This window comes from Penicillium cinerascens, assembly GCF_028974065.1.
Source record: "Penicillium cinerascens strain IBT 15544 chromosome Unknown contig_24_segment0_segment0, whole genome shotgun sequence".
Taxonomy (NCBI): Eukaryota; Fungi; Ascomycota; class Eurotiomycetes; order Eurotiales; family Aspergillaceae; genus Penicillium; species Penicillium cinerascens.
Window position 1 is genome coordinate 711,774 of NW_026695290.1, and position 21,325 is coordinate 733,098.

At 49.8% G+C, this 21,325-nt stretch overlaps 5 protein-coding genes across 5 annotated transcripts; 3 read left to right on the top strand and 2 right to left on the bottom strand.

Annotated features, from left to right (window-relative positions):
• Window positions 1-2,976: 2,976 nt before the first annotated feature.
• N7498_003343 (uncharacterized protein) lies at window positions 2,977-4,127 on the top strand (the record flags this gene model as incomplete). The annotated part of the gene is made up of 3 exons (XM_058450405.1): window positions 2,977-3,052; window positions 3,231-3,278; window positions 3,349-4,127. 3 exons carry the CDS (start codon window positions 2,977-2,979, stop codon window positions 4,125-4,127), a joined length of 903 nt encoding a protein of 300 aa, XP_058309867.1.
• A 1,463-nt stretch (window positions 4,128-5,590) lies between these two features.
• N7498_003344 (uncharacterized protein) lies at window positions 5,591-9,680 on the bottom strand (the record flags this gene model as incomplete). Its single annotated transcript, XM_058450406.1, has 5 exons — window positions 5,591-5,874; window positions 5,941-8,222; window positions 8,276-9,240; window positions 9,296-9,322; window positions 9,375-9,680. The coding sequence occupies 5 exons, from the start codon at window positions 9,678-9,680 to the stop codon at window positions 5,591-5,593; spliced, it is 3,864 nt and encodes a 1,287-aa protein (XP_058309868.1).
• Window positions 9,681-9,877: 197 nt separating this feature from the next.
• On the top strand, window positions 9,878-11,240 carry N7498_003345 (RMD1 family protein; the record flags this gene model as incomplete). The annotated part of the gene is made up of 2 exons (XM_058450407.1): window positions 9,878-10,213; window positions 10,269-11,240. 2 exons carry the CDS (start codon window positions 9,878-9,880, stop codon window positions 11,238-11,240), a joined length of 1,308 nt encoding a protein of 435 aa, XP_058309869.1.
• Window positions 11,241-12,247: 1,007 nt separating this feature from the next.
• Window positions 12,248-17,496, bottom strand: N7498_003346 (transferase family protein; the record flags this gene model as incomplete). Its single annotated transcript, XM_058450408.1, has 6 exons — window positions 12,248-15,037; window positions 15,120-15,542; window positions 15,616-15,668; window positions 15,743-16,514; window positions 16,578-16,963; window positions 17,037-17,496. 6 exons carry the CDS (start codon window positions 17,494-17,496, stop codon window positions 12,248-12,250), a joined length of 4,884 nt encoding a protein of 1,627 aa, XP_058309870.1.
• Window positions 17,497-18,628: 1,132 nt separating this feature from the next.
• N7498_003347 (MDR family MFS transporter) lies at window positions 18,629-20,489 on the top strand (the record flags this gene model as incomplete). The annotated part of the gene is given in 3 exon segments (XM_058450409.1): window positions 18,629-18,741; window positions 18,758-18,956; window positions 19,053-20,489. The coding sequence occupies 3 exon segments, from the start codon at window positions 18,629-18,631 to the stop codon at window positions 20,487-20,489; spliced, it is 1,749 nt and encodes a 582-aa protein (XP_058309871.1).
• Window positions 20,490-21,325: the final 836 nt, after the last annotated feature.

Here is a 21,325-nt window from a genome sequence, read left to right on the forward strand (position 1 = left end):
CGATGTTTATATCCCCGATCCAATTTTTGATTTTCTTTTTGAAGCCTTACCTTGGTCTTGCTGTGTGCATTCGGTGTCGAGCGTTCGGCTTCCCTTTATTGTTTTGTCTACCTAAGGGGGGCTCATGTACACGGACTTTTTGTCTTGGATGCAGATACCTAGGTAGTCACCTGGGGACGGGGTTATAAACCAATTCATTCCAACCATAGGAACATAATACGATGTCTTACCTAATGAAAGACCTCGCAATCGCCTCCGTAGAGACAGACCCTTGCGACAATGGAATGAATGTCTTAGGAAGTGCAGAATTTGCGCGATCGATCGATCGATCGGTGCTTGGCATTCAGGGTTGCGTACGTACCATACCATCTGTGGACTCGAAAATTCAGACGGCTAAGAGTTAAGGCCCGAACAAGCACGAGCTCGCGAGAAGGCAACATCTCCGTCCAACCCCATCATTCACCCACGGAAATGCAAATCCGTAGCGCGCACAGCCTCCCAGATCGAGATTAAAGCTCCCGAGACCCAACCCCAGAGCCGGTCCCAGCAACCAGGTAACGCCCACAGGGGTTTCTTACCACGGTCGCAGCCCTCGACCGAACCGTAGAACAGGTGAACGGTTCGGGAGCTCTTTGGATTTGTCTTCCCGGAGTATCGTGATTGGCGGGAGTTCAGACCGTTCAGGCGCGACAGGAGAATCTTCCTTCCAAGTGCGGTATCTTCTTTTGCTGCCCGATCGGGGGTGTCGGGTGTGACCTATGACTGAGGTTCGGGATACTCCGTTTGCTTCCAGGGGGAGGTTGTTTTTTTTTTTTTTTTTATTACTACGTGTACGGAGTAGGTAGTCGACTTCTCGTGTCGGTGTCGGGGGATGACTTTTGACACCGGGTACAGCGTTAGCGTGTAGGCTCGGAGTGTTATCCATGGATTAGTAATTGTAACTAGTAAGCCCCATCAAAGGGCGGAGTCTGGACCCCGAATGGTTGGGGCGAAGGTGGGTGTATTTCTTGTAGGATTTGACACAATTTGACTCGGTGCTTTGTAGGGCATGTATGTGCATAAAGAGAAGGCAAACTAAAAGTATTAATGCACGATGTATCCCTATCAAACTGTCAATTTGCAACGGTCGACCCCAATTCTCAAAAATTAGGCCAAAGAGCTTTCTCCATGACGTCAGTGTAAAAAGCCTCGCTGACTCGTGCCGGTTAAATTGACCCAGGGACTCCCGTACCTGCCGATCTCTCGTTCCCCTTCCCTCTAGCCTGTGGGGTGGATACGATACGCGGGCTACGTGGATACGGTTGTCAGCCCACCGTGTAACCTAACCCTTCCACCTCCCCAAACCCCCTGTTTCATCACCCCAAAAAAAAAGTCTGCCCGCAAATGCCACCCCAAGTTACTAGCCCCAGCCACCAAAAGCCATCACGTCATTTCTACCGAAGCGGAGACGGAAGGTCAAACCTCCACTTTTTTCCTGCTGACGCGGATCGTCCCGTTACGGAGTGGTTTATGCCAATCAGATCCACCGGGAAAAATACTCCGTATCGTGTTCCGTATTACCACTATTTTTGGCCCCCGTACGGTTCTCGTATATGTATGTATTCATCACATTACTCCGTCCCATTGCGGTCAGCCTCCGTTCGCTGCAATCTCGCTTGGATTTTGGAGATAGTCGTTGCGCCCGTTGGCACGCTAGTGTTTCACGGGCTATCTGCGCTTTTGATTGGGTTGGCTGGTCTGCGGGAGATTGGATCGTCGCGTGGACGTCGATGTGCGATTTTTGGATCGGTCGAGGCTCAATTGTGCTGGAATGGAATCTCTTCGCTCGAACTCGGGCGAGATCAGTGCAGGAACCCTAAACGCATCTTGGTCTTGGCGTGTGGCCGTGCAGTCTTGATATGGCATGTGGGCCGGAGAACCTTGGGAATCGATATCTTGGATTGACTTTGCTGGGACAGCCCTATCGACCGAGCTGTCGGGTTGTTCGACCGTCACCTGACCGTCTTGGAGATGGCCTACTGTATACTTCATCGCTGACGATCGCCGACGTGGAGGAGCCTCTAACGTTGAATCCTTGGGCAGGCCCGAGCGTCCCATTCTACTCTTTCTATAATTTTCTCGCATAGCCTTGGTGGTTCGTTCGATCTCCGTTGCTGGTTGAGTGTGTTCAGGTTTCCTCCGTTCGGGGAATATCGAAATGCAACTGTATAAAAGCTTTTTCTTACCTTTCTACCAATCTTCCACTCCTATCTGATCTTTGATTATCAGTTCAGGGTTTATCGACACTCTCGTCGTGTTTTTTTTTAACTTCAACACTTCGTTATCTCCCGAGGACATAACTGAACCAACCCTGTGGAATAATGCAGCTTCAACGCCACTTCTTTTTGGGTTGTATCGGCTCTCGGTTCCACGACATATGTACCTGTGTACCTGCGTGATTTCTTCTTTCCTCCGGGCTTGGGGTCTCTCGCATCTTTTGCACTTTGCTTTGGCAACACTACCCTCGTCTAGAAGACGCACTCAATGTCCATTGAGTGTCCTTGGCAGTTACCAATCCGACAATAAACACTGTTTGATTTGCGTACTTTTCTGCTCTAGCGTCTCATTTAACTTTGTGGGCTGTACGACAGGTAGCTGCAACTCCCCAGGCGTTTGCACTTGAGAAGGTCACCCCGGTTGTACTCTATTCTGGACGGTACCGTGCAAGTGTGTGGTGGACGTACTGGATCAGAAGTATCTTTGCAATTGCCCGTGCAGTGTCACACGGGACAAGGGAGAGAAGGTCGCGCCTGCTGTGGATGTGCGAGTGTTGCCTCGCGCTCGAGTACTTCTCCCCCATCCTCCCTCTCTTTGTCTTTCTCTTCTCTAGTCCTCTGCATCTACATCACGCTCGTTTCTCGGTTTCCAACCGAGTTCATTCGTTCCAGTTCTCAATTCACCAACTTTCGACGACCACTCGTCAACACCTGCGTCGCAATGACGTTCTTCGCTCGGCTCCACGCCCTCATCCTGCTGACCGTCATATCGATGGTGGCCGCGTCCCTCGTCCACAGTAAGTCACCGATTCTTGCGATGAATGCTTGTGTGATTTGCAGTCTGACATTCACTTCTATCCAGACCTGGATGTCTTTGAAGAGCCTCACCATGACTCCTCTGAAGGTGTCGTCATTTACGGCCGCATGTTCGCCTCATACATCTGGTGAACTGATATGCTAACCATTCCCATAAAGTCGATCATCTGCCTGGCATCGCTGCCCGCATCATTGACCGTGGCTTCGGTGAGTTCGCTTGAAACAAAACCTGGCTGTGGGTGCCTTTGTTGACCTTTTTTTTTTCCTTTTTTCACAGTTACTGCCACTGCTACCCGGGTTGTCACTGAGATCAACTGCGGTTCCCATGCCCCTCCCTCTGTGACCGCTGGTGTCCTACCTTTGGGAGAACCTACTGACCTCATCGTTTCGGGTATGCCTACTGTCGTTGCCACTGAGCCTACTACCACCCACTCGGTTTCCGCTACTGAGGTAACTCAAGTGACTATCTCGCTGCCCAGCACCAAGGCGACTTGGACTTCAGTTATTGAGGTGACTTCTGCAACTCTTTCGACCCCGGTCCGGGTCCCGGTCACTGAAACTGAAACTGAGACTGAGCCTTGCCCCTCGGTCAAGGAGATGACTTCTGTTTCATTCTCTCCCACCGGCACCAAGGCTACCTCTGTGACCCTCACTGAGACGGAGCCTGTGCCTTTCTCAAGCTCCGTGAAAACCCCCGAGCATACCACCTCTGATATCTCGACCCAGACCTTCAAGGTAATCCCAAAGCCTCTCACTACTGTGACTCCTGGAGTCAATGCCGGCACGACTACAGCTCCAGTCGATCTCTCTACTTTGTCGGCTGGTATCAAACCCACTGGGATGGTCGTCACCATTTCGTGCTCCAACTGCGCCAAGTCACCTGGCACTGCGGGTACTACTGCTGCTCCCCCTGCTGGTATCACCAATACAACTTACCCTGTTTCTCCCACTACCTCGGTGCTTGTGCACACGGGTGTGGCTGATCACCAGAGTGGATTCCTGACCCATTCCATCATGGTTGCAGTTTCCATCGTGGTCTTTCTCAATGCTCTTTGAGAACTTTCCTTATTTCCTGTCCTTTCGCCTCCTCGTGCAGGCGAGTCTTCTGTTTACAGGGACTATGTCGGGACTCTGACAGTTGATGGTCATACTCAGCTGTTCTTTTGTGCTTTCAGTGAATAGGGGGTTGGCGTTAAGAGATATGGAGTTATCAAGAGTGCTCCCTAATACTGCAATGTTTCGTTCTATTGTGCAGACAATAGCGGCAGCTGAGCCTGCACTAATCTGATCAATGTCTGCATTTAATTTTATTCCATGTAGTCTATTCTATGTTCTTTGGGTTCCACAAGCAGACTTCACTCGCCATCTTGGAAGCAATATGTAGGCCAGCACGCTGACCAATAGGACCCATTATGTCACATAATGGGTCAAGAACTCGGAGAGATACCGCAGGCCGCCTCTTCGTTGAAAGTGAACGGCATATTTCTAGCTTCACAATCCGAAGTCTGGCGCTCGATGGATACTGGAGAATCTCGGTAGATGTTCCCATGAAAGCTCATTCACATCGCAGTCCGCATGGATGTTTTGTAGGGTTTCGTTGTATTGGGCCAGTACACTCGTGCTCAGGAAGCTGAGGAGCACGAACAAAGAAACCAATCGCGCCATGATGGTTAATGCTCTGAACGAGTGATTTAAACGAGTGACAAAAGTGACAAAAGCGAGTCGCGGATGAGCCGAGTTGAGATATTTCGGAAACAATGGGGCACAGGGAATTGCAGAAGCCCCTACTATACGAAAAAAAAAAGGGTCAGTAGAAGCTTTTAGAGCACGGGACGCGGGTTCCCCAGTTCTCTACGCGAGAGCATGGAGGGAAATCATAGACCCGGGCAAATTCGCCAGAAGTGCCCTAGTGCCGATACAACCGTCCACTGAGCCTCTCTAGACACGGAGCCGAACTGGTCCAACTTTGGGCTTGTAGCGCGAAAACGTAATGTTAGCGCCAATAATATCTATTCTCGCTTCGCAGGGCCCAATGACTTTTCCCTAAACAGGTTAGTCCGGAACCCTGCTTCCTAGGTCTAGAGTAAGCCTAGCATTCAACAGTGAGATTAGACCCCTTTTTTGAGGGGACGATGAGATGTAACGATCTTTTTATAGCCGGCTAGAAGGTCAATGCGGTGATTTAGGGCGTGAAGCACCCACCACGCTGATATTGTGGACGCCACGAGCATCCAAGAGCCTCAACACGTGACATTCGCTACCCCAAAAACATCCGATTGACTACTTGTTCACGAACCCTAGGTCCAAATTAAGGTTGTATCAGTATTGCTAGTCAGTAATGCATTATGCAGTTGAATTTACACGTGGTATTTAAATGACAAGCTTAACCCGAGAAGTCCGAGACAGGTGACTGGGTATATTGAAGGAAACAATGGGTATACAATGGGTATACAATGAGTATGCACATGGGGTTCGGTGATGAAAAGGGGAGGTAAACAAGGTCCCGATTTCCACACAGCTCATGCTTCGACTTCACTGCCAAGCGACTCGATCTTTCTTGTCAAAGCGCAGATCCGACATCCGTCTCCGATCTTATCACGCAGAAGTCGCGCTGTCGTCACCTTAGGTCCGACAGTGCGAGAGGCAGTGAAAGAAGCGGGTTCGTCCGATGGAGACGAGGGCCGAGGAGTCCGACCTGCGGATCCAGTAGGGCTGCTTGTGTTGGATTGTTGCGATGCTTCGGAGTGCAGGTGGGAGAGATGGAAAACGTGACCGCATGCGAAGCCGATGAGAATTTCCTTCTCTGCAAATAAAAGATGATTAGATTGTATCATCCTGAAGTGGAGGGAAATATATATTGATAACTTACCATTTGCCTCGAATCGGGCGTTGCAGCCACCGCATTTCCCTGGTCCAGGACCGGCACGCTTTGCAGAGAGACTGGATTCTGACACTGCCTCTTGGTTGTGTGTCTTCGCTGTCGGTGTCAGGTCTCCATCCCTCATAATGTTGACCTTTTCCTCAAAAGTGTCGAACTTGATACCGCGTCGTTGTCCTCTGCGCAATGTATGCATTCCTAAAGCGACCTCTCCTTGCATGACCCGTGCGGCACCGTGGCTGATACTAGCTTGCAAGTCATGCTCACGAATCAACCGCGTGAGGCCATCTCGAAGGCCTTCGATCTCCAGCCCACTTGGGATACGCCGCACAAGTTTGATGGGATCGATGGACGTGCCCGCCTCAACGAGAAGCCCATGTATGAATTTAGGCTTGTCCATCGAATAATCCAGAAGGTCCTCCCAAAGATCCGGATCGTCCTGCGACTTCGCAAACGAGATTGCTTGAGACACATCCTTCAAGTCTGACAAGATCAAGTTCAAAGCTCGTTTTGTCTGGCCCATCTTTGAGAGCAGATAGATCAACTCCTGCGTGAAGCGGCGCTGCTCGCAGATGTGGATGGCGGTCTCGAAGGTGTACGATATGCTCGTTTGTAGGAACTCCATGAGAAGAGGTCGATCGTAATCCGCAAATACTTCCACCGCCGTGTCCGCAAAGCCATCAATCAGTGCCTTTCCTTCGTCTGCGGCTAGCTTGCTCGCTGCATCCCGGGCATGAGCACCACGGCCTCTTCGAGGCTTAGAGGTCTCATGTGGAAGAGACTCGCCGCGCCACAATGCACGAAGATAGAAATAGATGAACAGGACTCGATTCGCGGCCTGCAATTGCGACACTACGGTTTCAGGACGGACAATACCGGTATAAGCTTCGCTCGCGAGGAGCTGGATTGGCTCTGCAGCCAATTCTTCAAGCTCGGACTTCGGTGCCGATTTCATCTGTGCTTTGGAAATGCGAATCATAATGAAAGCTGGGATGTCATCGGATATTGCGTCGACCAAGTGGTGTTCCTTGATCAGGGACATGGCTGCATCTGCATCTTGGAGTCGGACATAGCAGTGCAAAGCCTCACGGTAATGACCACCCACGAGGAATAACTTGGCCAGGCAATCCGTGAGGATTCGCCATTCCTCGGACTCGGTTTCGATGGATGGCGAGTTGATTTGTTCCTCGATGGCCACGGCCACGTTATTTGGGTCAAATAAATCGGAAGGCCATGTGTCAACCAACTCCTTAAATCGGTTAAGATCTCGAGAAACGTAGTGATTGAGGATGAATTCGTAAATTTCGGCGGGCAGTGAAGGGTGCAGATCAACGGGAATATGAGGAGTGATCTCGTCGAGTTGATCTTTCTTGACAAAGACCCATGCCCAATGCTCCCATCGAGCAGGGTTACGGAGGACTTTTCCGCAAACCTCGGCGGCCTCTGACCATTTCTCGTCACCAACAAGTTGTTCAAGCCATAGTTCACCAAGGCGAGCCTTTTCTTGTTCCGCGGCTGGAGCTGTTGTTCGGCCAGCGGTCATAACAGATGACTGGCCATCAGCGAAAAAGTCACCGAGGCTGTTTTTTGACTTCAGAGACCCTGCAGTGGCCTCGTTCAGGTCTGGAGCTGGGCCTGCGGCTTCAGGGTGTTCATCAACGAGGTTCCATGCTTCTTCATACTGGCCACAGGAGCTTAACCAGGACAATCGGTCGGACAAATCTCGCTTCACAGCAACAACACAGTCGTACGGGCTATGGACAAATATCTTTGCGCCAGGGGCTCCCGCGACTTCCTGCACCTCCTTTGGAAGACCATCTTCCGCCGAGAGATGCCTTGAGCTGAAAGACGGGGGAACCCTGCCGGAGACCTTATCGCCACTGCTGGTGGTACTGCGAATACTTGCGCCAGAGCTAAAGAGTCGCGCCGAGTACATAGTAGCATCCAATAGACCGTGTCCGATGGCACCCAAAGCACCGCGTTGAACAACTTGTCCCTCTGGGGTTCTCCATGGAGGTAGCACGCTCAAGTAGTAGTCAGACGAAGTCAAGCCTGCAAAGCGACTGACAGATAGCGTATCAGCGCTGAGCTCTTCTTTTGTCGCGATATCGATAATTCTAAGTTCAGGCTCCAGGCCCCGCTGTCGATGACGAATCCCGGAGCTTCTGCCATCGCCTTCTGCGGGATCGTTATCTGCTTCAATATATGCAAGGACGACAAGGAGACGCTGTGTGTACAATGAGATGCCAGAGATCACACAATCCGTTCGTAAACTGTAAATGCAAATAAGTCATTGCTCCAGTGATTAACAAGTCATTCAACTCACATCGTAGACACCTCTGCAGAACCGTATTTCTCGCCCTTTGAAGACTTGCTTGCCCGGTCTGGGTATACATCAATAACCCAGACGGTGCCTCCCCAGCCCACCACAAGTTTCTCGACTTTCTCGTCAGTGCTGTTTGAAGGCGCCTTATGATGCGTCGTTTCATTGGTAGGGTCCAGATTGTCTGCATCGTCCAGGGCAGCTTGATCAATCCATTCTGCCCGCGCTTTCCAAACGCTGGCCATCTCCTCCCAGCCTGGTCCATTCGGGCGATCGATGTGACTGATACGTTTCCATGCAAACTCCGACTCCGAAGATTCCAGGTGCAAGTTAGATCGCATAATCTTGATGCCTTCCTCGTTGACCCAGACGACATATTTCCCAGATAAGGACCATCGAATGGTACTAATTGTGCCCTCACCGCTATGCAGAACAGTGTCCTTGCCACTGTTGGCACCCAAGCCCATTGATCCCAACCAACTTGATGCTGCTGCTGTTGCACCTCCCATGGTAGTGGCATTCGAGCTAACCCCGAGACGGCCACCAGTAGTCAAGACCAGTTCACCAGCTCGGCCACCGGAAATAAATGTCCGATCGCTCTTGTAGTCCGGAGAGAGCGCGACTGCTTGAACAGGTCGACCAAAGTTTCGCTTAAGAATATCCTTCGGGTCCACTAACGAGGAGACGCACACGTTGCCGTCGATGGAGGCCGACGCAATGTAAAATGAGTTCGACGGCGTAGCCGGGACAGACGAATGTTGGTTCGGTCTGGGCTGGCCGCGGATACTGCCCGCACTTGATGATGCTCGCGACAGAGAACCATGCTCTTCTGCAGCTTGCTTAGCGAGGGCATCGGCCTTGAAATTCGGCAAAGGCGGAGGAAACGGCGATATCGATATGGATGTCACACTGGCTGAATGTGCTTGGTAGACACGGAGGGGCTGCAGAAGCGGCAAGGATAGAACATGCTTGGCGACGTTAGTTTGTCGCCGGGATGGATGCACGCAGATGTAATCCACTTACGATGACTCCATTATGTGTACCAACAATCTGAACAATATTAGCTCCGTGAAAATAGCTCCATCTCCAGATATATACCCACCATTTTGTCCCCTGCAACCAGAAACGTGCTGGTCGCGTCTCCATTACGATATACTGATCCCAAGTGCTTGGTGAGATATGCGTATTTGAGCCGGGGCTCTTCATCCTCTTCATCCTCTTCATCAGACTCCTCCTCCTCTTCCTCTTCAGCATCGTGGTCGCTTCCCTCTGAATCATCGTCACTGTTTGCATGACGTCGCTCGTGTTCGTCAGGGTTCGTGTCCGTAGGTGGGATTCGAGATGTATCGGGCTCCGAGAGGCCCTTGTTGGCACTCCCGTTGGCCGTATTCGCGCCAGGCGCGTCCATGGCGAGTCGCTCGTGGCACCCGGAGCTCTCAAGCGGGTGTTGATCAAGATGCGACAAGCAGCGGGAGCTGTGACCGGGCTGCAGCTTCGGGAGCAGCTGGGGTCGGGGGTGGAGCACCTGACTAAGCGCTTCCGCGGCCTCTTGCAGCTTGCTCTACGATGTCTACGATGACATCGCGCTTCCCACGCTCTCCAACCATGTTTGCAAGGGCCCCTGTCTGTTTCGCCTGCAAGCGACTGGTAGCTCTGCGGCCCTTGAGACGACCGCAGGATCAATACATTCATGCGGCGCCGACATTGGAGCTCCCCCGCCGGAGGGATTTCTTCTCATCAAATGCCATCCTGGCGCAAAACCAACCGAACAGGAATGATGAATCAATCGATCAACTAGAACATCAGAAACAGCGGAAACGTGCTAGTAGAGTCCCAGCAGCACCAACTTCCCTACGTCGAGTTGCCGTGGAGGCACAAAGGTCGAGGGATGGGGTTCTTTCAAAAGCCCAGCTCAAGGAGCAGGGCATTGACCAGACTAAGGTAAAGTGACTGGCCATGTCTACACTCTGTTTCCACTAACAATTTCCTTCTTTAGACAGTGACTGCCTACGCCGTAGCCGAGAAATTTGATATTCGCAAAGCCCGGGAAATCTTGCAAGACAAAGGGTATGAGGCGGATCCACTAGAGACAGGTCTCTATCCCCAAGTCGTCCACGTCCAAATACCCATCGATTCAATACGCCGGGTGGGAAACCCATCGACCACTGGATTGTCGTCCGATGAAGCTGGCGATGTGTTTGTCTTTCCGTCTGGAACGGTGGTGGCGTGGGCCCTCCCCGAAGGATTCACCTCGTTTCTGGCAACAAGAACTCTACTCCCCGCAGCTGAAGGAGCTCATGTGGATGATCTGGAAACGGAAGACCTTGAATTCGTGGAAGATCCAAGGCGAGACAATAGCAGCATCAAGGGCGACACCATCATTTTGGGCACGCGAAATGGAGTCGACGGGCTAGGAATGCCTCCTGCGAAACAAGAAACTATTGACACAGTTCTGACTAAGGTTGCATTTTCCTCGGGCCTAGCTCGAAGTACGAAGCTGGCTGTTCTGGAAAGCCTTTTGTCGAATTATTTCGAGTCGACACGCACTATCCCCACACTTCTCTCTCAAGGTTCACGTCTCCCATATACCCGGGACTTCATTCTTCGCAAGACCGGGCAGCTTCTCAGCGTCCGTGCACAACTCAATCTTTACTCCGAACTTACGGACTCTCTTCCAGACCTTTTCTGGGATAGTCGACATGAGCTTGGCCTTGAGGGGTATTACGAACAGGTGGGCAGAGCCTTGGATGTAGGGATCCGTATCAAGCTCCTGAACGAGAAGATGGACTACGCGCAAGAAATTGCGAGTGTGCTGCGAGAACGTCTCAGTGAAACACACGGTCTCCGACTGGAGTGGATCATCATTTTGCTCATTGCCGTCGAGGTCGGCTTCGAGGTGCTGCGGCTGTGGAAAGAGAGAGTGCATGAGCAGGAAGAGAATACGCGGAAGGAGGCGTCCGTCATCTAAGACATGTTACGCAGAGTTACAAAAGCACATGAACATAGGAAATACAAGATACCCCCCTCTTTTTCAAGGCATCAATGATTGTGCCCACTTGGGCTTCATATCCATATTGCTATAGGTGCACCGGGTGTCACAGCTGGCTAGGACCCAGAAAAGGTTGGCTGGGACCCAGAAAATTCCGACTAATCCTAGGTCCCAGTCAGCCACTAGTCCTGGCTGGGACCTAGGATTCTAGATTATACTAGTCATCCGAGGGCGTGCCTGGCGGTAAAAAAGCTGAGCTAGTGGCTGTTCTCTAAGCTACGTTTACCGAATCTGAGTAGTTCCATTGGATTTTACTGAATTTTACGCCTGTTGGAAAATCCCCCTACGGCAAAAAAGCGTACATGTAGGTTCCGTGGATCGTCTTAGACTTATCCTCAACAACGCCTTTATACTAAATTTAACTATTCTTTTTAGGCCAACAACTTAGAGACGCCATAAAGGGCTTTCGTGAATATATATTTACAGAAGGTTAGCTAAGCGTCTTTGCATAGCTACTACAGGGTCGGGAAGCCCTGTTCTCCACACCCTATGGTCGTATGTGGCATGGAGCGAGTTGAAGCACTCCATATACCCTGGAAATTTGTCAATTATGCATCAAGTACTCCCTAGCATCGTGTCACCAGGGATGAGCAGGGTGAGAGTGCAATAGACAGGGTAAGAATGGCCAATTCTTCTCAATACACGATACGAACCGTGCGTGATTGGCCCAAGCGAAGACAATATAACGAAGATTTTTCCCTGATTTTTGAGAACGCAAGATTGAGCTTATCTGGATGCCCTGAGTTACTAGAGCTTTTATTCTCTACCATTGTAATTAAATCATGTCACTGAATGCTGACTCCCTCTAGGCCTTTAGAACCAAATTTTATTCGTAATCAATAACATCAAACAAACTGTTGACGATGAAAAATTGCATCAATTAATATTACGAAGATCTCACAAGATGCAACAAAATAATCAACTCATCAGAACGGAGCGAGAAGCTCAGCATATTTCGTAAATTCTTTGTCTGCCAGAAACATCTCCAGTTCCTCCGGATGTGTACCCAAGGAAAGCTCAATTCCGCCATCCCTTCTGATTGGGAGGATTACCAGGAATCTAAAACGTCCATTTCCACGCTCAATCTGTGGTCTCAAGGACTCAGGGCACCCCCCGTTGGCAAAGAAGGCATCGCCAAAGCAAACCTCGTCGGTTGGGAAAAGCATCATGTTGGAAATCATAGCATGCATATGCTCGAGGCCCATGTTTGCCGTCGAAAATCGTTCATGATTTGGCAGTGACTGCAAAATTGACAATGCATCATGGACGACTGAAGGTGTGATGCGTGCGGCAGACTCACGAAGCAGATACGCGACGCGGCCAATTGTGGTGTGATCAGAGCAAAGCATCTCGATGGGCATCGTTGATCGATTCAGGATCAACAGACTACCCATATATGTCTCGGGCAAGAGTTGAGAGAAGTATGGGCGGCCGTCGGTAGGGAGCTCGAGGATAGAAACCTCATCTGGCTTGAATATCTGCTTCCGGATCTCCGTGGCAACCTTTCGTCGCACCCGAATGGCAGCACGCCAGAGGAAGGCTTGCACAATGTCGCTGATTGAATTGATGACCCCTTTTGCTTCGGGATCAGACATAACCTCTTGCTTCATTTTCTCCAGGTTTTCGGGCCTGATCAGGAACACTGTTGTTTCGGTACACCGTTCAGCGCGTGGGAGCGGCCAAATATCATGCAACTTGAAATCAGGAGCAGGTGGTAACTTGCAATTCTCATATCCAATGGTAGCTTCTTGAATACTCTTCCGGTATTGATCGGGTGGGAAGAAAGGTAAGAATCCCCATGTACCGGGGTCAATCTCTTCGACCGGGCGAGCCCAGCCCTCTTGCTCGTGGATGATTTCCGGTAATGCATGGTTGAAGCTCTCCGGGTGATACCAGGCGCAAGTTGCTCCTTGATCGCCTTGAAGATATCGGCAATTCTCAGCCCAAGCCTTGAGAACAACCATGGCTCCCAGACCGTCGAGGCAACAGTGGTTTAAGTCAACAGCAACAATGCAGCCACCGGGAATGAAGTTCACTTGGCCTGAGAAAATGTCCGCAGGGAATTTCGGAAACGGGTCGTCTCGCAGAACGAGGTCGTCCGGGACAGCAGAAGGTGGGAAGCCTGCCTCTTTCAATTTCTCAAATGGCGGAAGGACATCGGAGAGATCCTTATATATCAGACGGTTTTTTACAGAGTTTGCCATGGAAAGCGGCGGAATCGTCACACAAAGGTCTCCTTTATTATATCCAATTTCCTGTTCGGAGCAATGCATCATTTTTCCACTGAGAGCAGGTATCATGTCGAATGTGCGATTAAGCCCTTCTTGAAGATTTTGAAACACTTCCACGTAAGGAGTTTCCTCGTGAATGGAAAAGAACAGCATAATTCCCATGCCGTGATTTGGATTAACGTAATCGAAGGCGTTCAGGCGGAAGGATTGTCGTGCTTTGTGCTGAGCGATCAGATTGTTCATGAGAGAAGCGGCGTTATTTGAATCCTTATCGTTCAACCCCTCAGATTCTTCATTCTTTGCTTCTTCAATTAGTGTAGAAACCGTTGTAGCAAGACTCATAATCGTCGGATTGGCGTAGATGTGACGAGGCGATATTTTATCACCCAAGCCTGTGGCTGCCCGGATCGTTTTGACAGCCGCGAACACGCCGAGCGAATCAAGTCCAACAGAAAATAAGTCTGTTTCTGGAAGCACGCTCTGGGCTTCTGAAAGAGAGCTGCCAAGAATCTTTCGTATGGAGCCCTCGGTTGCCTCAGGCGAGCTCATATCAAATGTCACAACTTGATCGACGTCGTCATTGCGCGAACTGTAGAATCGCTCAATGTAATCGGAGTACAATGCCAGTGTAGCAGATCTTTTGACCGTTCTCTTGTCTGTTCGCAAGAAGGGCTTTTCGGGGAGTGCAAAAGTTATGAAATCCTTGAGTAGCTGGTTCTTGTGCCGGGACATAGAATTGGCTGTCTGGACCTTTGCCCAAATACTGTCGATCAGCTCAGGTGATTTGTTGGAAGGATCATTCAACTCAATGAGTAGACCGGCTTGTGGCCATCCAGTTCCAAAAATCAGGCAGCCATTAATATCGGGGTGAGTTGTGATAAATGCCTCTGTTTCCAGGGGCGATATCTTATACCCATTCGACAAGACCACAAGATCATCACTTCTTCCCTTGAAGGCCCACAAGTTGGGCTTGGTAGGGTGCCGCATGTAAAGGTCTTTGAAGTTGATTGAATTTTGATCCGGGAATGTGTGGAAAATTCCTTGGAAGAGAGCCCAGTGCTCGTTGCGATGTACCCAGTGCTCATAGACATCGGTTTCGAGCTCCTTAAACTCGAAGCCAGAGTAAGGATGGAAGCAGAACCAGAACCAGTCTTCTCTTTCGGGCTTCAAGTTCCCAATGAAGAGGCCTTCAGTTGTACCCGTCAAGTTAAGGACTCTGACAACCTCATTCACCTTGCCAGCGCTGGCTGAGCTAACAGGGCCTCCAGATGCACAGATGAACTTGCTGGGACGGAGATGCTCCAAAATTTCGGGGGTTTCGCCCAGCTCATCGACGAGCGAAGGGACCATACTCCAGATATCAATCTTCACATCTACAGCTAGCCTTTCCACTAGGTTCAGATTTGGTAAAACACCAACTGGTCCCAAGATGCAGTGGAGGTTGAAAAGTGCAGGCATCAAAATATCCATGATTATTCCAGCGCCCTATAGGTGATACAGTCAGCTAAGAACTCCTTCCACATCATCCTGAGCCCCAGAAACCTAGATACAGGAGGAGTTGACGTACGTGACTCATTGGGAAGGACGAGTATATCTTGTCCCCTTCATTCCAGTCTGAAGTCCAAGGAACTAAATCAGCGTTTTCACCCACGGGTGGCAGCAGTCGGACTGCGTCCATAGTGCCAATGAGCCCATGAGACCAAGGAATGGGCTTGGGCAATCCAGTGCTTCCAGACGTATGCAAGTAGCAGAATGGATCATTTATGGCTTCATCAAAGGTCTTTGTGTATGAGAAAGCTTCGGTAGACTCAGCATCAAGAAGCACGTCGAGCGTAGGAAGCTGCAAATACTTCATAGACCGCTCCTGCAAAACATCTTTGACCACTTGGACTGGCGATGCGTCAATTGCATTGACCCAGATATTGCAGTCCAATTTACTGAGTACAGCCAAGATTCCGTCGGCATTGTTTTTGGGGGATAGGAAAAGAGCCTGTAGTAAGAAGAATACTTAGAATCGGTGCATTCATGATATGGTGATGATGTTGACCTGGTCGAGAACATACCGAATAACCCGCTTTAACACACGCATATGTCAAAAGAACATGCCTGAGATCATCTAAACCAAGCAGTGCCGTCAGAAGCCGAGATTAAAAGTCAAAATGAGGTTCTTTGCAAAATTGCAAAACATACGTGGTCCAATATAAGCCATGGGCTGAACTGAATCGGGGGTGCCAACCTGCTCACGAAGCCACCAGGCAGTCTTATCGACTGCTCTGGTGAATTGCTGGGCAGAAATTGGGTTGAGTTTGAGAAAGCCATTTGAGAGTGATGCAAGAGAGAAAACAGTTCTTTCCGGCTCGGAAGCAGCAAGATCATCCATTATTTGGGGAATGAGCCTTCTACCGTATTCCGCTGACACCACAGTCTGTGTCTCCAGCGGTGATGGCGCAACTCGGGGCCTCGAATTTATCTCGATTCCCAGGCCAGATATTGAAGACGAAATCTCCGACGTTGCTGGGATTTCCGGGGTAGTGAAACGGCTGTCGGGGTATTTGCCCTCAGATGAAGACACGGAACCCTCGCTAGAATAGGATGCAAGTGATGATACATCCTTGAATGCACTATTGACGTACGCAGTGACCGTGATGGATTTAGCGGACTGGAGATAGCGTGCCGTTGTCTCCCTGATGGGAGTATGTCCCCCATCGGACAATTTCTCCCTGTAGTGACTGGGGGCCCCATCGACATGAACCAATTCCAACCGACTATCCTGACTGAACTCGCCCATCGGAGCACTAACCCACATCCCATCTGCAAGTTGAGCCACAGAACAATGCCATGGGGTAGTATAACCTGTCTTCGTATTCAGCAGACTAATAGGTATCTTGTTTCCACTGATAGACTCGTGGATTGAAAGCCGCAGATGGTGTGGGAAGGCGTGCTTGACGGCCCCGGCAAAAGCCTATTCCTCCAAGTCAGCCGCAGGGTCCCCCAAATGGCATATCCGGGGCGTAATAATACGTACGTATCCTCTCAAAAGCATTTGTTTCGCCAGATATTTGCAATCCCGCTTGTAACTGTGGGCAGAGCGACGCTTTCCCCGAGGAAAGATGTGCTGCAAATCCGATTCCAAAAAACGCTTATAGCCAAGATACGTCAATTTTGTATCTGCGTTCTTTGTAATTTCCTCGTCGATGTCGAGATTGGCCTTCCCATATTGGTTCAAGAGCAAGCGACGAAAGTTCGTACAGTTAGCCACATAGACGATCTCAGTGAGGTTGTCGGGGAGAGAGATGTCAAGAAGGTCTCGGGTTCGCGAAAATGAAATGTTGTCAAATCCCTTCTCGATGGCCATGCTTCGTAGGGCTTCGCCATATTCCCAGGTTTCTTTGTCCGAAATACATAACAAGTCTATAATCGACCATGAAGCTGTCAGAGATTGGACAAAAACAATTTTAATACGCCAATGAAATAGCCCACGAACCATTGTAGGTGATGCCGTCCGATATAATCACAATCTCGGCACCCGGGGCATAGAATTCCTGAATAGAATTGCAAAGAGCGTTCAATCGATCAAGTGCCAGCTCCTCTGCTTTGTCTGGCAAGCTCCCGAGCACTTTGTACACCTTGTTCGCTGACTTGAAGGGAAACGCAGGGAGGCAAGCCTGTACACGGGTACCCTGGGAGACAAATCTGCCTATCACAGAAAGAAAGCCTTTTCCATTACCACCCAGATGGTCCGGTGCATATTCAAATTTGTTGAGTGCATATTTCAGAAAGACATCCAAGATTCGCTGGGACGTCAATTCCACGTCACTTGAATATGGCGTGCAGTTAACGGCAGGGTTAACGGCAGGGTTAACGGCAGGGGTATCAAGGAGTTCCGCTGTCGAGCATTTGGACTCGGAATCAAGTCGGCCAGAATCAGAGTGAAGTGACGCCATGCTGTATCAATATTCCCAGCGTCTGGGAAGATTATAGCTGGAAGCTGGATAGTCCCAAAGGGTGCAGTGGTGGTACAAGAGAGGGGTACGATGCGATGAACAGCAGTAGAGCAACTCAGACTTGGTGGAGTCCGTCGGGAATTTATTGTCAGCCCGGTTTGAGTCTCAATGCTAGGAGGACCGCATCCCAAAAAGGAACTCCGTATGCCGTATGGAGTCCCACGTGCAGATTTTGCATATCCACGTGGTACTTGGGACAGCCAAGGCAGTCATCGTGAAAATTGACTCAGACTTCGGACTTCAATACGAGTTAGAACGTTCTCGAAACCAACGCCGAGTGTATTTGAGGCCGTTGATTGTAATTCCCGAGGATTGAGTGTAATTTTCTTTTCTTGGGAATAACCTTTCGGGGAATTGTTTAGACCCGCCATGCAGGGCTGAAGTAGACAAGTGAACCATCTATGTTGTTTGAGTTCAAAAAGTTCCGTGCCAACGGTGAATTATGGAGGATGGGTGATTTTGAATCCGATTGATCAGCCTCGGGACTCGGGAAGACTGAATGGTGGTTAGTCTTTCAGTGAGTAACGTTACTAGGGTCTACCTACCTCCAGTCCACCATTCGTGCACTAGTACGGAAAGTGGATAAAAGCCCAGTAAGCCCACACTGAGTACCTCTTACGGGCAGAATCAATTGGTGTAAAGAGGTGGATAGACCTCGTGACGAGGCTAATGAGAGTCGTGGTAAATCAGAAGCCCAAATCAAAAGAAAAACGTGCAAAGTTAAGTTTTCACCTTTCCCTAAGGAGAGCATGTTTGAGGTAATTGTCATATTTTAGCTCTTCCTCTGAATTGGGACCTATCATCATCCAGAGAAGCGGTAGTGAGGTCCCGTAAAGTTCATAGGGCACTGGAAAAGGGTATCCCTTTTATTTTGCATAACCGGGCTTATTCGGCGGAGGAGATAATATTTCTTTTGGTCTGCTCAGTCTCTGCTGTACCTCGTGAGACTGGTGTAATCAAGAAGGATCCAGCTCCCGTGTGCTCTCATCTTGATGCTTCGCCATTCAAGGCACAATTTCACAGATCAATATCACTGCTGAACCCCTTTCTGACTTCAAGTACGTGTCCCGTCATGAGTGAAGCTCCCAATCCTCCGGATCTCGTGGCCAGCGGGGAGAAAACTGCTCTGCAGGTGAACACCGACGCTGCCAGTATTGAAGATCAAGACTCCAACAAAAAGGCCCAGTTCCCCCCCCCTCAGGCAAGTTATCATCATTGTTCTGGCAATCTACCTGGCCGCGTTTCTGGTAGCCCTCGATCAGACTATCATCGGAGTGGCTATTCCAAAGATCACCGACCAATTCAAGAGTATTCCCGATATTGCCTGGTATGGCAGCGCTTATTTCTTGACTTCAACCGCTCTGCAGCCGTCATATGGCAGAATTTATAAGATTCTCAATGTAAGTCTCCCCAATGCCATTCAAGGTTGGTTGTTCTTGAAATCCTCGCCTTGTATTTTTTTTCCGCTATCAAAAGACCCTTCTGACCTGTCTCAGGTGAAATGGTCATTCTTAGCTGCTGTTGGAATCTTTGAAATCGGATCTCTGATTTGTGGTGTTGCGCCTTCCAGCACAGTCTTGATCATCGGTCGCGCAGTGGCAGGAATCGGAGTTGCAGGGATCTTTTCGGGCGCTCTGGTGATCATCTCCATGACTGTGCCTCTGCCAAAGAGGCCGCTCGTTTTTGGTGTCTATGGTGTTGTTTGGGGCGTTTCCTCAATCGTCGGTCCTCTACTTGGTGGAGCGTTTACTGATGGTCCGTCTTGGAGATGGTGCTTCTATATCAACCTGCCGGTGGGCGGAGTTTCTATGGTAGTTGTTCTGCTGGTCCTTCACCTACCGAGCAACAATCAGGATAGGAAGCTATCATTTTCTAGATTTGCTCAAGAACTTGACTTGATCGGTGCGAGCTTGCTCATTCCGGCTGTCATATGCTTGATTCTCGCATTACAATGGGGCGGAAATGCCTACGCCTGGGGGAGCTCTCAAATTATCGGACTTTTTGTTGGGTTCGCTCTGCTTATTCTTCTTTTTGCCGCGTCCCAGATCTACATTAGTTGGCAAGATGAGAAAAAGGCGGGTATTAAGAAGAGCACAACCGCAACTTTGCCACCCTCAATCCTCAAAAAGCGCACCATCTGGTCTGCTGGACTGTTTGCATTCTTCTTTAGCGGCGGCTTCTTCCTTCTAGTCTACTATGTTCCTATTTACTTCCAGAGCGTCAGAGGATCATCTGCAATGACTGCTGGACTTCAGGTTCTGCCATTTATGCTTGCCACCGTGGTTTCATCTATCATGGTTGGCGCTATGGTGACAGCAGCCGGTTATTATACGCCTTTCTTGATTGGCAGCACTGCTATTGCTGCTATCGGATCGGGTCTGATCACCTTGTACGATGTCAATATTTCTACGGCGAAATGGATCGGCTACCAGATTGTTGTCGGTGCCGGCATTGGTGCGGGTCTTCAGATCCCAATGACAGCTGTGCAGACGGTACTGAAGCCCGAGGATATTCCAGTGGGAACCGCCGCGGTCATGTTCTTCCAGACCTTGGGGGGCGCCATCTTCCTTGCAGTGGGTCAGTCGGTGTTCCAGAATGGCTTGCAAGCAGGTATCTACGCATACGCACCCGAAGTCAATCCGAGTGCCATCCTCAACGCAGGAGCTACCGAGATGAGACACGTCTTGGCAACTTTGGGCCAGCTCGATCAGCTGGATGGAGTGATCAAGGCATACATGAACGGATTGCGAGACACTTACCGCGTCAGCCTGGCTTTAATGCTTGCTGCCTTTGTGACAACTTTGTTTGTGGAGTGGAAGAGTGTCAAGAAAAGCGATGTGCTGTCGAATGACGATACAACTATCGTCTCTCACGTGAAAAAGCCGCAATCTACATATCCGCTCGGCAGTCATAGCCGAGTTCTGACGGTCTAGAGACCGATGAGATCCAATAGAAATATTTTTCTTTCCCGAAAGTAAGCTCGGGTAAGATGCGCTTGAGGAATGGGAAAATCAGACAGCACAAATCCAGCAAAATTCAAACCTCTCCCCCATCGTAAAAGAAGGCAACACTGAAAACTTAATACCTAAGACTTCCTTTCAATTTCCACAAGCCTTGGGGCGGCCAATCGCTTAGAGTTCCCTTCGGGTGCGGCCGAAGGGCACGGACACTAATATTTGCGGATACCTAAGAATTGGAAGGATGCGAGTCGAATTGAGCAGATTTCTGCAAGGGAGTGGATTCGGTCTCAGGAACCCGGGCAAAAAGCAACTATAATAATAACACTCGTAAAGTTCCTCTATTAGAACCGGCGCTGATTTCGGCAGGGGCGGGCTTTTCGGCTAACAGTGCTCACTTGAGAAAGCCCAGGCACGAAAGCGCAAGTTGTGTGGTTTGTGCCTAACGGGTTGATAGACACTTCCCTGGTGCACGGACGTATCCAACTACAGTAGTGAAACTAAACTAAAATCTCACTTTCAAGTTAATGCTGTCATCTACATTCCCATAAGCCATGGGTTGTTAGCAATCTACAGTAGTCTATGGAGCAAATGGATTTTTCCCCTCAACCGTATAAACTTTAACCAATGAGGACAAATCGAAGACTTCAGGTTACATCGTGCCCGGGTCATAGAAATGTCTCTTCCGGCAAATGTGACAGCTTTCAAGTTGTCTTCATAGACACAATATTATTTAGTTGGAAAGTGATGCGCATGCATTACGGAAGCTGTCTGTACTATGTAATTGGAATTAAGATGAATCGGTATTGTAA